Here is a 14,497-nt window from a genome sequence, read left to right as displayed (position 1 = left end):
CCAAATGCAGAGCAGAAGCTTCAAACCATGGATATTCGGATTTGCTGACAATGTTCAGCTTACCCTACGATTTTCTACACTTAGGGTTACCGCAGGATATCCATTTTTCATCACCCGTCATGATACAATGCAGAAAACCTTTCCTTTTCTGCTGTTGAAGTAGCTGTTCACACGTGAAAAGATGCCGTTTGACGTCTCTCAGCTTCAACTCATATGGCACCCAATGTCCTTGCTTTTGAATCATTCCTAATCCTTTTAAATGTTTTGAAACTGTTGTGTGATCAACTCCTAATGATTCTGCAAGTTCAACTAGCATCTGACATGAGTCTTCATGAAGTAACGCCTCCAATACCCTGTCTTCAAATTTTTTGGTGCGCCAGATTGTTCTTTATCTTCAACATCAAAATCATTATTTTTAAAGTGTCTAAACCAATCTCTGCATGTTGTTTCCGACAGAGCATGGTCGCTGTAAGTCTCAACAAGAATTTTGTGTGCTTCAGCTGTAGATTTTTTTGAATAAAACAGTGCATTTTGAATAAAATTCCCCGCAAATACTCTTTTTTTGGCACGAAACTTGACATGTTTAACACAATGAAAAAATAAGTTGTTTACACTTTGGGGAAATGACATATACTGAATTTCAAGGTCGCTTATTGTACTTCCTTAAAGATGCGTCACCATCTAAAAATACACACACATGGTTCTGGTAATGCCATCTGTTGAAAAACAGTGAGAACTTATTCAGGGTCCCCATATATTTTTATATTAAAAATAGAACGAACTAAAGAATAATTACTATTTACAGTAAAATTAAATAAACAAAAAACATCAATAATTTAAGACTAAAAATTAAGATGAAACTCAATTTTGTTATTAAGTTTCAAGATATATACATATATAATTAGTAATAGGCTAATTTTTTCTGTGAAGTAGCATATTTCAATCAATCATCATATTTATTATTACAATTACAATATAATACAATATAAGTTAGTGTTACCAATAGAGAACAATTTCTCTGTTATGGGGGAATATTACAAATAATAAAAAAAAAAAATTACAATTTAGCAAATTTAGAATATGAAGGTACAAAAAAATAAGTCTTAATTTCTGTAGACATCAATTTGTATTTACGTGCACAGTGATCCAGCTATTTTAACTAGTCAACAAGTTTCAATACGAACATTAATTTTGATTTGTCGAATAGTATTTTTCAGAAACTTTAACAAAATAATTGTAAATTTTGTATAGATTCGTTTTGCTGAGATTATTTAAACTTAGTTTAAAATCAAGTGATGTATTAGAATTACATATTTGAGATATTTTATAATGGTTACGCAGTTTAAAAAGTTCTTTACAATTATGAATTAGATGAAATAATGAAAATTCTTCAGTATTACATAAAGGGCAATAGGATCTTGTTAAGTCGATATAAATATTATTAATAAATAGAGAATATTTATTTAGACGGAGTTGAATTATTAATCGCTTCACATTTAGATTTACTGGCTGTAACATATAAGATTGTAAATATGGAATTTGCAATAAATTGATGTACCATGGATGATAACTGCTTTGATATAATGAATCTTGATCTTTGTTTATTGCCTGTGAAATTGCAGAGTCTATTAGGAGAGAATAGCCAAATTTCCAATCATTGATATTATCTTTAAATAGTAACTCCGATATTCCAAAACTATTTAAAATCTGAATTAGCTTGTACTGCCATAATTGTTTAAATTTCCGATTTTTACTTTGATTAATATTTTGATGATGTAGGTATATTATTGTATTATCATTTTAAATTTAAATTCTGTAGTAAAATTTAATTATGCGTTTCAGTACAAAAGGGAAGAACCAAATCCTATTTACTTCGTGCCTCAGAGCATAGCCTGGAATAGTTCTTTCTAGTTGGAATAATTTGCGTAAATAATAAGACGTGAAGATATTCCAATTTATATATATAGTCTAAACTCCATATTGGGCTTGCATAATATATTATAGGAACGATCGTTGAGTTAAATAATTTAATATTAATTTTCAAATTAGTAGTTTTCAGCTTAGAACATACATAGTAGATTATCTATGGCTTGCTTTGCTTTGATTTTTATTTTGTTAAAATGTGCTTTAAAGGATAAATTCCAATCAAACCTGACTCCCAAATAGTCTATTTCATTTACAGTTTGTAAAGGAAGATTTTCATGATATAATTTAGTGTTATTTTCGGATATTTTACAGTTATTGCGGAATATGATTACTTTCGTTTTGGTCGAATTTATTGTTAGATATAGTGATTTTAGAAATTTATTAAGTAGATTAATTTTCCTTTGTAATGAAATCTTTGTTGGGGCCAGAAGCACAAGATCAGCAGCAAAAAGAATGTAATGAAAGACTATTTCCTATTATAATTCCATCAGTTGATTCAGTAAAGAGACGATCAATTCCTATAAGGTAAAAATTGAATAAATATGGAGAAAGGGGATCACCTTGAAGGATTCCACGAGATAATGATAAAGTTTGAGAGATTTTATTGCCTTGTTTTATCTTGATGTTATAGTGTTGAGATTACTGAAGTAAATTGAGTACTTGCACCGCAGGATTTAAGATTGTGAATCAACAGAGGCACGTATATTGAATCAAATGCTTTTTGAATGTCAATGAAGGCAGCGTATATTTTCCTGTGTTTTTTTAAAAGGTATAGTTGAATTATCATTAATAAAGTAAAGATTGCAAATTCGGTTCCTTTATTAACAGTGAAGGCATATTGGAATTCGGCTTCCATTCCCATAGTTTTAGTCCATAGCTTAAATTTGTTTGCAAGAAGTGAAGTAAAACATTTTCTTATAACTGATGATAATGCTATTGGTCTATAGTTGCTAGGAGAGGAAGGATCGCCTTTTTTATATATCATCGTAAGAATGGCCGAGTTCCAGGAATCGGGGAAGAACACAGATTTGTACGTACTGTTAAATAAGTTTAATATTTTTAGTCTAGAGTTGTTTGATAATATTTTTAAAAAATCGGTAGGAATATTGTTGTATCCTGGAGTTGTTTTACTTTTTGATTTTTTAATGACATCATCCAATTCGGTAATAGTAAAGTCAGAATCCAGAATATCATTATAAACTTCTATACTTGTATTTAACAGTATTTCCGTATGGATTTGTGGAAATCTATTATAAAACTGCTTCCAGGTATTAAAATCTATTGTAACAGAATTTTTGTTTAAATTTGATTTAGGCCGAAATCTTTGTATTGTATTCCAGAACACTTTGCCATTATTGTTATTATATTACTAAGTAGCATATTACTAATATACATTAAATGCAAATTATATAACAAGAAATATGACTTGGTTCAAAATATACTAAACACAAAAGTTAATATTTTCTTTAAAATAATCCATATATTTGTTTATATTGACTCTTATAATGATTCTCCTCCTCCTTTTGTTTGATTTGAAAAATCATATAGATTTGTTTTTGTTAATAAATTTAATTTTATTTAACTTTATTTAATAAATTAATTCAAAGTACTCTATTATATTTTAGAGATTTCAATAGTCTGTTAAGCTGTAACTCTCTAAATTATATGACCTTGGCCCTGACCCTGAAATTTGTTAATATGAACTTTTAATGAAGCAAACTAACTACTAGTGTTAACACGAATCGCTAGGGAAACCCCTAGTGATTCGTATTAACGAGTTGACTGTACAGTTTATTTTAGTTTAATTAATGTTTTACATTATGACCATAGTACATTCATTAATTAACATCAAGTTTAAAAACAGAAAATGATTGAAAAACCAGAATCAATCTTTCGAAAGAAACCAAAAAATTCTCCATTTATACATGGACATGCACGCTTTGTGTACTACAAAATAAATCTGTAATGTTATTTCAGATAAAGTTAATATTGCAACACTACCAACTAAGAAATTACAGCTAATTCCCTTTTACTCAAGCATTATCCAATCATGTTATCTAGGGACATCATCATTGGAAACTGCTTCATTGGTTGGTGCAATGACCAGAGACAAAAAGGGTAAATGAGACAATGCACTTCTTTTTTCATCTCACAATCAGCAAACCACTAAATGAGGTTCGGCAAATGATGCAATGAGCTGAACAAATAATTATCATTATGAGTCAACAAATTTTTGAATTCATTCACTCAAGCCACAAATGTCTAGACCAGTGTTTTTCAACCCGTGGGTCACGACCCCCACAGGGGTCGCAAAGCCTCACACGAGGGGTCGCGGGTAAAAGAAAAAGATAAGTGTTTGTAGGTCTTACACTACAATAAAAAGGAACCTACAATTTCGTTGAGGAGGCTGGGCCTGTTTATTTTACAGTGCAATTGGTTTTTGATCAATATTTAGGTCTCAACAGAAAGAAAATTAAATACGTAGTTTTTAAAATCACTGATATAGTTTTAATATGGCCCTGGGGAGTCGCCAGAATTTTTTAACTTGTAAAGGGCTCGCATATTCAAAAAGGTTGAAAAACACTGGTCTAGACTGACTCATCTTAAAAAAATCAATTTTTGAAACTCAAAAAAGCAACAGACTTAGCACAAACAAGTATTTTTACTTAGAATTGTGCAAACTGCATTTGAAAATTTAACATATTACAGCATCATCTATGAATCATAACAAAAACTTTCATAATTATAATGAGAAAGTACACATACTAAATATTTAAAATAATTTTACATATTTTTTCAATTAAAATATAATTTTGTTTATATTTTAAACTGTTTTGCCAATACTTAAATATTTTTGTCAAGTACCAGCCTTGATTTGAAATTGCTGGTCAAGCTGACCCAATATTGGCTAGGTGGCAACTCTATTGTCACCCTGTTTCCCGTAAAATGGGGACAATCAGTACTGACTAAGTGCAATCTCTCATTGCTCTAAATACACAAAAGAAAAGACTGCCATAACAGATATCACTTCGTGTAAGGAGCATTGTGTAAGTGCAGCTTTGTCAACTTGTGCTTTGAAAGTTTCCAATAAACTAATATTTAATTGTTAGTATCATAATTAAAAAATTTTTCATCTTCAACTGAAACAAATAATTAATTTTCTTATTTATAATACAAAAATTAAATTAAAGGATAAAGGAGAAAAAGTACAAGTATAAAAGTTTAATAAACATTTTTTAAAACTTAACTGTCTATATTGTAAATCCCTCAAAGGCAGCGCTGATAGTCTGAGCAAAAAGCACTCTATTGTCTGAATTTTTAATTTTTAGAATTATAGTTATACAATTAATTTGATTAATTTTCTTATTAAATGTGGAAGAATCAGAAATTGTTACAAGTGTTGTTTCTTCTGATTACCAGAAAATGCCCAATTTTTCCAATTCCTGATTCATCGTCCCATCACTAGTGTGTGTATGTATATATGTATATATATAAACAATTTAAATAATACAATTTTTCTTCTTCCTACTAGTAACACTTATTCTTTTCTTATTTTACTAGTATGACTTCATTGATAAATATATATATACAAAAAAAAAAAAAACTAATTATGTATAGTATACATCAACCATAATGGAAGAATCAATTAAAAATTTTACCTAAGAAATTCTTACCTGGAAAATTCCCTTCATCAAATGTAGTTAAAGGTTTTGGAATATTTTCTCCTCGTACAGTTATATCATTAGTTCTTCTAAAAGCGTCGACTTCCACCTGAAAGAACTCAAAAGAGATTACACCTCACTTTAGGAATTTCATATTACAGTAGAAGTTCATTAATCTGGCACCTTCTGAAAAGTAGCAAATAATCTGGAATTGTTTAATGAAAATCCAACATGCTAGTATTTTGCAAACAGGAATTTGTCTGAGCACATGGTATGCATAAAACCCCAGGCAACTATATTAACATGTTGTAGGTTTTTCAATCAATCTTAACACCACTATATATGTGTAAACAAATCAGAAGCATACAATAACATGTACTGATACAAAATCTATAACAACATTAACATAACATCTAATTTGTTGAATTTTGCAAAAATGCCAAATAATCTGGATCCTCTGGTGCCAAATTAACAAATTCTACTGATTCAATATTAAAAAGTACAGAATATCAAGTTTTATTTTTAAAAAACTTACAATATACAAGCAAAATGTTTTAAAAATAAAAAGTTTTCAAAGAAATCAATAAAAAATACCAAAATTATTTTATCCCATTATCTACAGTATATTAAATCTAAGTTTTAACAAAAGGTATAAAATCATATTCCACAGTAGAAACATACTGCTTCCATATGGTAAACTTTAGCATGCTTCTCTTCATAGAGCAGCATGCTAAAATGATATTACTACTTCCATGAAAATGATATATCTTCTATGCTAAAACAGGATTAGAAATTAATATTTGCCATTTGTCCCAAAGAAATTAATATTTGCAGGCCTGGGAGTGCCATTTCCCCTCTGAAAAAGTGAGATGAAATACAGAAAAAGTGAATAAAAAGTGAGTGCAATAGTGATAAAACAAAGTGAAAAAACGGAAGTAAAACTCAGCAAAATAGCAGTAAAAGTTATTTTCTTTTTATTCTGTTATGGTTAAACACATTTTAAAAATTTGTGTATATACTGTAATTCAGTCGTTATATCGCGCATTTTTGGTCCCCCGAATTTTAAAAGCATTTGAGTCAATAACTTTTAAATTACCAATTGTCACTGAATTTCTATTTGCAACGAAATACAGTATTTTATTTCTACTATTGTCCTTGAAACTACCACTGAAGGTAAAACAATAAATTCGTCAAGATCTACATATGCAGAACAAGTGAATGGATCGATTATCATTTGTTTCCTTTTAATAAAAAAGTTGTTTATTTATTAGTTTTAAGTACTGTCTCCTCATTTACAAGTTTCTGTAAATTCGAAATTTCACATCTTTATGTGAATTAACGGTATTGCTTCAATTCACACAGAGGTGTGAAATTTCGAATTCACAGCATAATGTGTAAGGAAAAGATTTCTTAATTCTGAAAGGAAAGTTCTAAAATTTTTATACAGTAGTAACTTTATTTTGCTTTTTAATTAAAGAATTTTTACTCTGTAATTTTATAAGTTTTGATGTTCTATTATATATTCAATATTTTTTTTTTAAATTTTCAATTACAGCATTTATAATTTTTATTGAAAAATATAAACTACACGAATTTCTAATAAGCGATTTATATAGTACTGTATAATAAAATCGCAATTGATTTGTTTTTATATCGACAGTATTTGTCTTTCAATGTCATTGTTAAAGAAACAATAATGCTAAATGGGCGTTCATGGTATCGATGTTTACGTAAACGTCAATTAATACGATATAACCACGAATAAAATTCAGGATTGAAAAACTAAGCTTATTTTATATCAGAAACACTTAATGATGAAAGAATAGAGATTCCATAACATGTATAATCTGTCTAGTAAAAGCCCAGAATTTTTATTACTCGGTTATATCGCGTTTTTTTTCTGTCTCCTGATAACAAGTGGCTACTGTATTTCCAGTAAACCGTGAATACTTAAAAACTCTTTGGCTTCTGTAAATAATCAGTCATGAAAGATGATGTTCTTTTATTAAGATTATTCTGGATGTTTTCAGATTCCTTCTTTTTCGCTTCCTCTTGCTTTTGAACATTTAACACTAATAAGCATCACACGTGCTGCTGCTCGTACTTCATTCACGTTCTTGCTGTTAATAGCCTTCTCCAGTTTTTTTTTGTTTGTTGTTTCTAACAAAACTTGGCCTGTCGCATGTATTTCTTTTTCTTCTACATTTTTCTGGTTTAAACTCAGCTGCAGTTCTATAATCTTCATGTTACGAACAGTTTTCTTTTGTTGTTCTTCAAAATGTTTCTGTGCTCTTTTTTTCTGTTTCTCTTATTCTTTTAACTTCTTTTCATTTTCCAATTATTCTTGATAATTTCTATGCGCTGAGGGAGCTAATTTCAGTAGTCCTTTGTAATGGGTACAAGGTGGGGCTTTGGTCATACATGTTTAGTCCCTCCTTAACAATCAAAAGTGAATTAAGTATTTTTTCCAACACTGATGGAGAAAGTGCCCAGAGTGAAATTGACCCTCTCTCTCATGGGAATGCTGATTTCACTATTTTGGCTATACTGGAATATTTATCATTATCAGAAACTGTTTATTTTTTAATGCTTTGAGATGTGTAAATATTGATTTCAAAATAAAATAATAAATCTGAAATAAATATATTTCAAATAATATAAGTAAAATATTTTATTAATGATTTCATAAATAACAAGGAACTTTTTCCTGCAGATGAATAAAAATGACATCGTTACAACGTTATTAACCTTGTGAGAAAAATTTTCACAAGCTTTCCATCTTGTGAAAATTTTTCTCACAAGCAATCAGGTGCTGTACTTTTTACAACACTTCGAATCTTTTAATTTATTTGGTAAATTTTATATATAAATATGAATTTACATTTTCGTTTACTTTTTCAGTCTCTCAATTAATGCACAATTATAATCAGCATAAGAAAAAAGATTAAAAAATGGATATTTCACAAGTAATCACACATTTTATGAAAATAATACTTACTACATGGAATAATTATACTTATAATCAATTTAAACATACATTTAGGAAGATATAGATGTGATTTAACGTTAACAATATGCTATGAAATCATTATTTAACTCAAGTTTATGAAATTATTTAAAGATAAATCAAGTAAAAAAATATTTTTGTAAACAACTCCATAACCCGATTGTTAATTAAAATCAAATAATCTGCCAAATTATTGGGCTGTAACAAGGATAACTAAATGGTCAGAAACGAAATAATTTGTCTAGTGGTAGGAGGTTACACTATTATCTTGTGTTAATTTTAATAATTATATATTTTGAATTTAAAAGCAGCAGCAGTGTTGTCAGCTTGAGAGGGTAATCCCTCTGCCTAGTGTTTTTTTCCCTACAGAGGGATTTTCATAGAAAACAGCCAAAAACGCAGGGATGCTTAGAATACTTATTTTTAAACTCCATACAAGGAAATGTAATTCGGAAGAGGTAGATTTTGGTGAATAATGAAAATATGGCATGAGTACATAACTTTACTCAACACTGGCTTCTGAATTTGTAATGACAGGGATTTTTTTAAGTTCATAAAGGATATTTTTACATACGTGAAATAAATTTTTGTTTCCTACAACCTAACAACACTGAGTGGCAGTTGCAATTTTGAGTCCTGCTCAGGGCTGCGTATTTTCTTCCAGAAAATTCTATTCCGATAGTCCGATAATTTGGCAGATAGTTTGGCTTTAAAATTATTTTTGATTTGTCCCACATCTTAATTAAGCATGTGAAAATGACCAAAAAAGTGAGAAAATGTACTGAAAAGTGAGGATACTTCAGAAAAGTGAGTACAAGAGAGGAAAGTGAGTGACTCCGAGGCCTGTATTTGCCATTTGTAACAGTTTCAGACTTCTACCTGTCCTATTTTACCTGTTCTACCTGTCAAATTTTTCTCAATGTTTAGACATTGAAAAAAATTTGTCAAAATGCAGGGATCTTGTGTTTTAAAAGTGAAATTGAAATGATGTTTACTTTTGTTTCCGATCAGTTCAGTCATTTGTTACATTGCTGCCTACTTACATGACATGTTACTTACATTACGTGCTACCACAGTTTCTATTTTACAAAAAACTGAAACCACAACAGCTTCTAAAATAATCAAAATAGAAAAATCCATTTTTATTTCAAAACTATTTTTGACACTACTTAACGGGTAAAATTTCATGTTGGCCGTTGGCTCAAATTAAAATATTCTCTTGTTCCCCATACAAAAAATCTGCAAATCAATAAACTGCATTTAAAAACTTTCTAAACTGTCTTGATTAAATACCTAAATAGAAATTTTTATCATAATTTTATAAATAATATTATCCTTTACTTTTCATATATTTTTTTATAGATTTATTATAAAATAAAAAATATTACTTTTGAAATATATTTTAACAATCTGAAAGTATGGTCACATTTTCAAAGAAAAATAATAATAATAATAATTATTGTCATAAAGAAAATTTGCATTTTTGGATGTCAATTAATTAGTTTAATTAGTATTAATAAGCCCATTAATTAGTACCACCCATGCTAAAAAATCAGCAATGAGTTGCTCAACTTTCCTGGCAACATTTAAAATTTTGGTGGCACCATCTGTTATCATATTTTATTTAAAAACATTATCCATCTAACAAAGCCATATATTATTGGGCTAGAAACCACTATAATACTATAATGTAAAGATGTTTGATTACTTAAAAACTTTATACTTTTAAGTTAGTCACAAAAAAATCTCTCAATAATAAATGTTTAATCAAGTCTAACAAACACTATGTACAAGTTTTAGAAACAAACAACAAATTTATTAAATAAGAAATCAAATCACAATCAACCCAACAAACTTAAGTCTTATTCTAACTTAGAAACTATTCCCCTTGGAATTCCGACAAAACAAAATTAAGTTTTTTGCCATTATATAATGGCAAAAAACTTAATTTTAACGGTTTTATAAAAAATTATAAATGCTAATAACAAGTAAAATCATCCTAAATTCAGATCCTACTGGAGATACGCACAACCCCCATTATTTTCCCACCCCTCAACCTTTAACCACAAAAATTCAATACCATCAATCCCCTAATACAGAAACAACCATGCAAAATTTCAGAAATTTTTAATAAAAAGCACAGGAATTATTAAGCTCCAAACAAGGTGAACAAAATTGTACCTCAAACACACAGATACACAAGCACCCATTCATACAGAAATTACCCCCAAAGATTTTTTTCATTTCTCAACATTTCAAGGTGTCCTAAGCCCAAAAATGTAAAAATCTGAAGGTAATTTTTTCCAGATTGCCATACTTTCCATCTGTTATAACAGCTGGGTATAAAAATAGTTCATTCATACAACTGTTGGTAACTTCAATTTTATTTCTGTTAATCAACATATTACATCAAAATTTATAATTGTATATGTTACAGTCAAAGCTCAAAGTTCATCCAGTTCCAGAACTGACTGACCATTTCACACTTTGGCTGAGAGGTGTGGCCGAGGTCCGATGTACAGTAATACCCTGAACTTGCGTGATAGGTGGGACTGAGCGGTAACCATGTAAGTCAAATTCGCATAAGTTGGGGTATAATTTCGCAATTTGTGTAAAATCAAAGTCGGATGTATGTAAGCTAATAAATGTTCTCATTAATCTTATCTCATCTTTTGATTCGTTTACGGTTACAAGAAATCACCACATAGAGTCTCTCAAGTCTCCGTAGATATAACAAACACAGAAATAAATAACACAAAATAAATTGTAGCTATGTGTCGATTCCGTATGACATGTCCGAACATGTAAGCTAAACAATAGTGTGGGAGAGTGAGTAATCAAGAGTTGCGTGGCACTCAAACAAAAGACGAATCGTCAATTCATCTTTTGTTTGAGTGCCACGCAACTCTTTACGGAGTTACAAGATTTGAAAATTGCGTAAGTCAAGGTATTACTGTACTTGAAATGTCCGGCATGTTGTAAGGAACTAAGTCCGAGCTTTATTTTTATTTTACTTTTATTTTGCTTTTATTATATTTTTGTTTGGGGCTTATGTTTAGTTAGGACGAAGGTTTCCTCACCCATCACCCAAGAACGGTCAAAACGAGAAGATAAGGGATTAACCAACTCACCGACNTAAATATTAAAAATAATTTTATATAATATTTTTTCAATTAAAATATAATTTTGTTTATATTTTAAACTGTTTTGCCAATACTTAAATATTTTTGTCAAGTACCAGCCTTGATTTGAAATTGCTGGTCAAGCTGACCCAATATTGGCTAGGTGGCAACTCTATTGTCACCCTGTTTCCCGTAAAATGGGGACAATCAGTACTGACTAAGTGCAATCTCTCATTGCTCTAAATACACAAAAGAAAAGACTGCCATAACAGATATCACTTCGTGTAAGGAGCATTGTGTAAGTGCAGCTTTGTCAACTTGTGCTTTGAAAGTTTCCAATAAACTAATATTTAATTGTTAGTATCATAATTAAAAAATTTTTCATCTTCAACTGAAACAAATAATTAATTTTCTTATTTATAATACAAAAATTAAATTAAAGGATAAAGGAGAAAAAGTACAAGTATAAAAGTTTAATAAACATTTTTTAAAACTTAACTGTCTATATTGTAAATCCCTCAAAGGCAGCGCTGATAGTCTGAGCAAAAAGCACTCTATTGTCTGAATTTTTAATTTTTAGAATTATAGTTATACAATTAATTTGATTAATTTTCTTATTAAATGTGGAAGAATCAGAAATTGTTACAAGTGTTGTTTCTTCTGATTACCAGAAAATGCCCAATTTTTCCAATTCCTGATTCATCGTCCCATCACTAGTGTGTGTATGTATATATGTATATATATAAACAATTTAAATAATACAATTTTTCTTCTTCCTACTAGTAACACTTATTCTTTTCTTATTTTACTAGTATGACTTCATTGATAAATATATATATACAAAAAAAAAAAAAACTAATTATGTATAGTATACATCAACCATAATGGAAGAATCAATTAAAAATTTTACCTAAGAAATTCTTACCTGGAAAATTCCCTTCATCAAATGTAGTTAAAGGTTTTGGAATATTTTCTCCTCGTACAGTTATATCATTAGTTCTTCTAAAAGCGTCGACTTCCACCTGAAAGAACTCAAAAGAGATTACACCTCACTTTAGGAATTTCATATTACAGTAGAAGTTCATTAATCTGGCACCTTCTGAAAAGTAGCAAATAATCTGGAATTGTTTAATGAAAATCCAACATGCTAGTATTTTGCAAACAGGAATTTGTCTGAGCACATGGTATGCATAAAACCCCAGGCAACTATATTAACATGTTGTAGGTTTTTCAATCAATCTTAACACCACTATATATGTGTAAACAAATCAGAAGCATACAATAACATGTACTGATACAAAATCTATAACAACATTAACATAACATCTAATTTGTTGAATTTTGCAAAAATGCCAAATAATCTGGATCCTCTGGTGCCAAATTAACAAATTCTACTGATTCAATATTAAAAAGTACAGAATATCAAGTTTTATTTTTAAAAAACTTACAATATACAAGCAAAATGTTTTAAAAATAAAAAGTTTTCAAAGAAATCAATAAAAAATACCAAAATTATTTTATCCCATTATCTACAGTATATTAAATCTAAGTTTTAACAAAAGGTATAAAATCATATTCCACAGTAGAAACATACTGCTTCCATATGGTAAACTTTAGCATGCTTCTCTTCATAGAGCAGCATGCTAAAATGATATTACTACTTCCATGAAAATGATATATCTTCTATGCTAAAACAGGATTAGAAATTAATATTTGCCATTTGTCCCAAAGAAATTAATATTTGCAGGCCTGGGAGTGCCATTTCCCCTCTGAAAAAGTGAGATGAAATACAGAAAAAGTGAATAAAAAGTGAGTGCAATAGTGATAAAACAAAGTGAAAAAACGGAAGTAAAACTCAGCAAAATAGCAGTAAAAGTTATTTTCTTTTTATTCTGTTATGGTTAAACACATTTTAAAAATTTGTGTATATACTGTAATTCAGTCGTTATATCGCGCATTTTTGGTCCCCCGAATTTTAAAAGCATTTGAGTCAATAACTTTTAAATTACCAATTGTCACTGAATTTCTATTTGCAACGAAATACAGTATTTTATTTCTACTATTGTCCTTGAAACTACCACTGAAGGTAAAACAATAAATTCGTCAAGATCTACATATGCAGAACAAGTGAATGGATCGATTATCATTTGTTTCCTTTTAATAAAAAAGTTGTTTATTAGTTTTAAGTACTGTCTCCTCACTTACAAGTTTCTGTGAATTCGAAATTTAAGGCATTGTTTCAATTCACACAGAGGTGTGAAATTTTGAATTCACAGCATAACATGTAAGGAAAAGATTTCTTAATTCTGAAAGGAAAGTTCTAAAATTTTTATACAGTAGTAACTTTATTTTGCTTTTTAATTAAAGAATTTTTACTCTGTAATTTTATAAGTTTTGATGTTCTATTATACATTCAATATTTTTTTTAAATTTTCAATTACAGCATTTATAATTTTTATTGAAAAATATAAACTACACGAATTTCTAATAAGCGATTTATATAGTACTGTATAATAAAATCGCAATTGATTTGTTTTTATATCGACAGTATTTGTCTTTCAATGTCATTGTTAAAGAAACAATAATGCTAAATGGGCGTTCATGGTATCGATGTTTACGTAAACGTCAATTAATACGATATAACCACGAATAAAATTCAGGATTGAAAAACTAAGCTTATTTTATATCAGAAACACTTAATGATGAAAGAATAGAGATTCCATAACATGTATAATCTGTCTAGTAAAAGCCCAGAATTTTTATTACTCGGTTATATCGCG

The 14,497-nt window shown here is 29.1% G+C and overlaps 1 protein-coding gene across 3 annotated transcripts in view; it reads right to left on the bottom strand.

The window, feature by feature from the left end:
• Positions 1 to 12,595: 12,595 nt before the first annotated feature.
• LOC111631563 (ATP-dependent RNA helicase DBP2-like) overlaps positions 12,596 to 14,497 on the bottom strand; it is a 33,602-nt gene continuing 31,700 nt past the window's right edge. The window contains exon 3 of one of the 3 annotated variants that reach the window (XM_023375824.1): positions 12,596 to 12,748. In XM_023375824.1, coding sequence (XP_023231592.1) covers positions 12,611 to 12,748 — 138 coding nt within the window. In that variant the 3' untranslated portion in view covers positions 12,596 to 12,610. The remainder of the gene's footprint in view (positions 12,749 to 14,497) is intronic. The other 2 variants (XM_023375825.1, XR_002757722.1) reach the window with 2 other exon arrangements.

The sequence above is a fragment of the Centruroides sculpturatus genome, unplaced genomic scaffold, assembly GCF_000671375.1.
Source record: "Centruroides sculpturatus isolate CEXI.00-Female unplaced genomic scaffold, Cexi_2.0 scaffold694, whole genome shotgun sequence".
Taxonomy (NCBI): domain Eukaryota; kingdom Metazoa; phylum Arthropoda; class Arachnida; order Scorpiones; family Buthidae; genus Centruroides; species Centruroides sculpturatus.
The sequence above is the reverse complement of the archived record's forward strand: the minus strand, read 5'-3'. Positions and strand labels throughout refer to the sequence as shown.